This window comes from Myotis brandtii, unplaced genomic scaffold, assembly GCF_000412655.1.
Source record: "Myotis brandtii unplaced genomic scaffold, ASM41265v1 scaffold334, whole genome shotgun sequence".
Classification (NCBI taxonomy): Eukaryota; Metazoa; Chordata; class Mammalia; order Chiroptera; family Vespertilionidae; genus Myotis; species Myotis brandtii.
In genome coordinates this window covers 1,098,354-1,098,856 of record NW_005362885.1, presented here as the reverse complement: position 1 = coordinate 1,098,856, position 503 = coordinate 1,098,354, and the positions used below count along the sequence as shown (strand labels likewise).

At 70.0% G+C, this 503-nt stretch overlaps 1 protein-coding gene across 1 annotated transcript in view; it reads left to right on the top strand.

Annotated features, from left to right (window-relative positions):
• AGRN (agrin) overlaps positions 1-503 on the top strand; it is a 53,231-nt gene that overhangs the window by 24,217 nt on the left and 28,511 nt on the right. The window contains exons 14-15 of the mRNA XM_014543786.1: positions 14-200; positions 310-494. Coding sequence (XP_014399272.1) covers positions 14-200; positions 310-494 — 372 coding nt within the window. The remainder of the gene's footprint in view (positions 1-13; positions 201-309; positions 495-503) is intronic.

Genomic DNA, 503 nt, shown 5'->3' with positions numbered 1-503 from the left:
ACGCGGGGGGCAGGGCCCAGGGAAGCTGCACCAGCAGCTGGGCTCAGACTACCCCTCCCCAGGACCTGAGCCCCCCGAGGGTGGCAGCGAGGTGACCCCTGGGCCACCCATCGAGAGGGCTTCCTGCTACAACTCCCCTTTGGGCTGCTGCTCGGATGGCAAGACGCCCTCGCTGGACGCGGAGGGCTCCAACTGTCCCGGTGAGTGGGCGGCCGGGCTGGGGTGCAGCGTGAGGAGTGGCCTGGACCCGCGGGGATGCCGTCTCCTCCGGAAGCAGGCTGCCCAGGAGGCAGGCACCCAGGCCCACAGCCACCAGGGCGTTCCAGGGTGTGCTGGAGCTCGAGGGGGTCGAGGGGCAGGAGCTGTTCTACACGCCCGAGATGGCTGACCCCAAGTCCGAGCTGTTTGGGGAGACAGCCAGGAGCATCGAGAGTGCGGTGAGTTCGAGGTGTTGGGTGGGGCGCAGCTCCCTCTCCTCCCAGGCCCGGCCCAGAGCAGCGCTG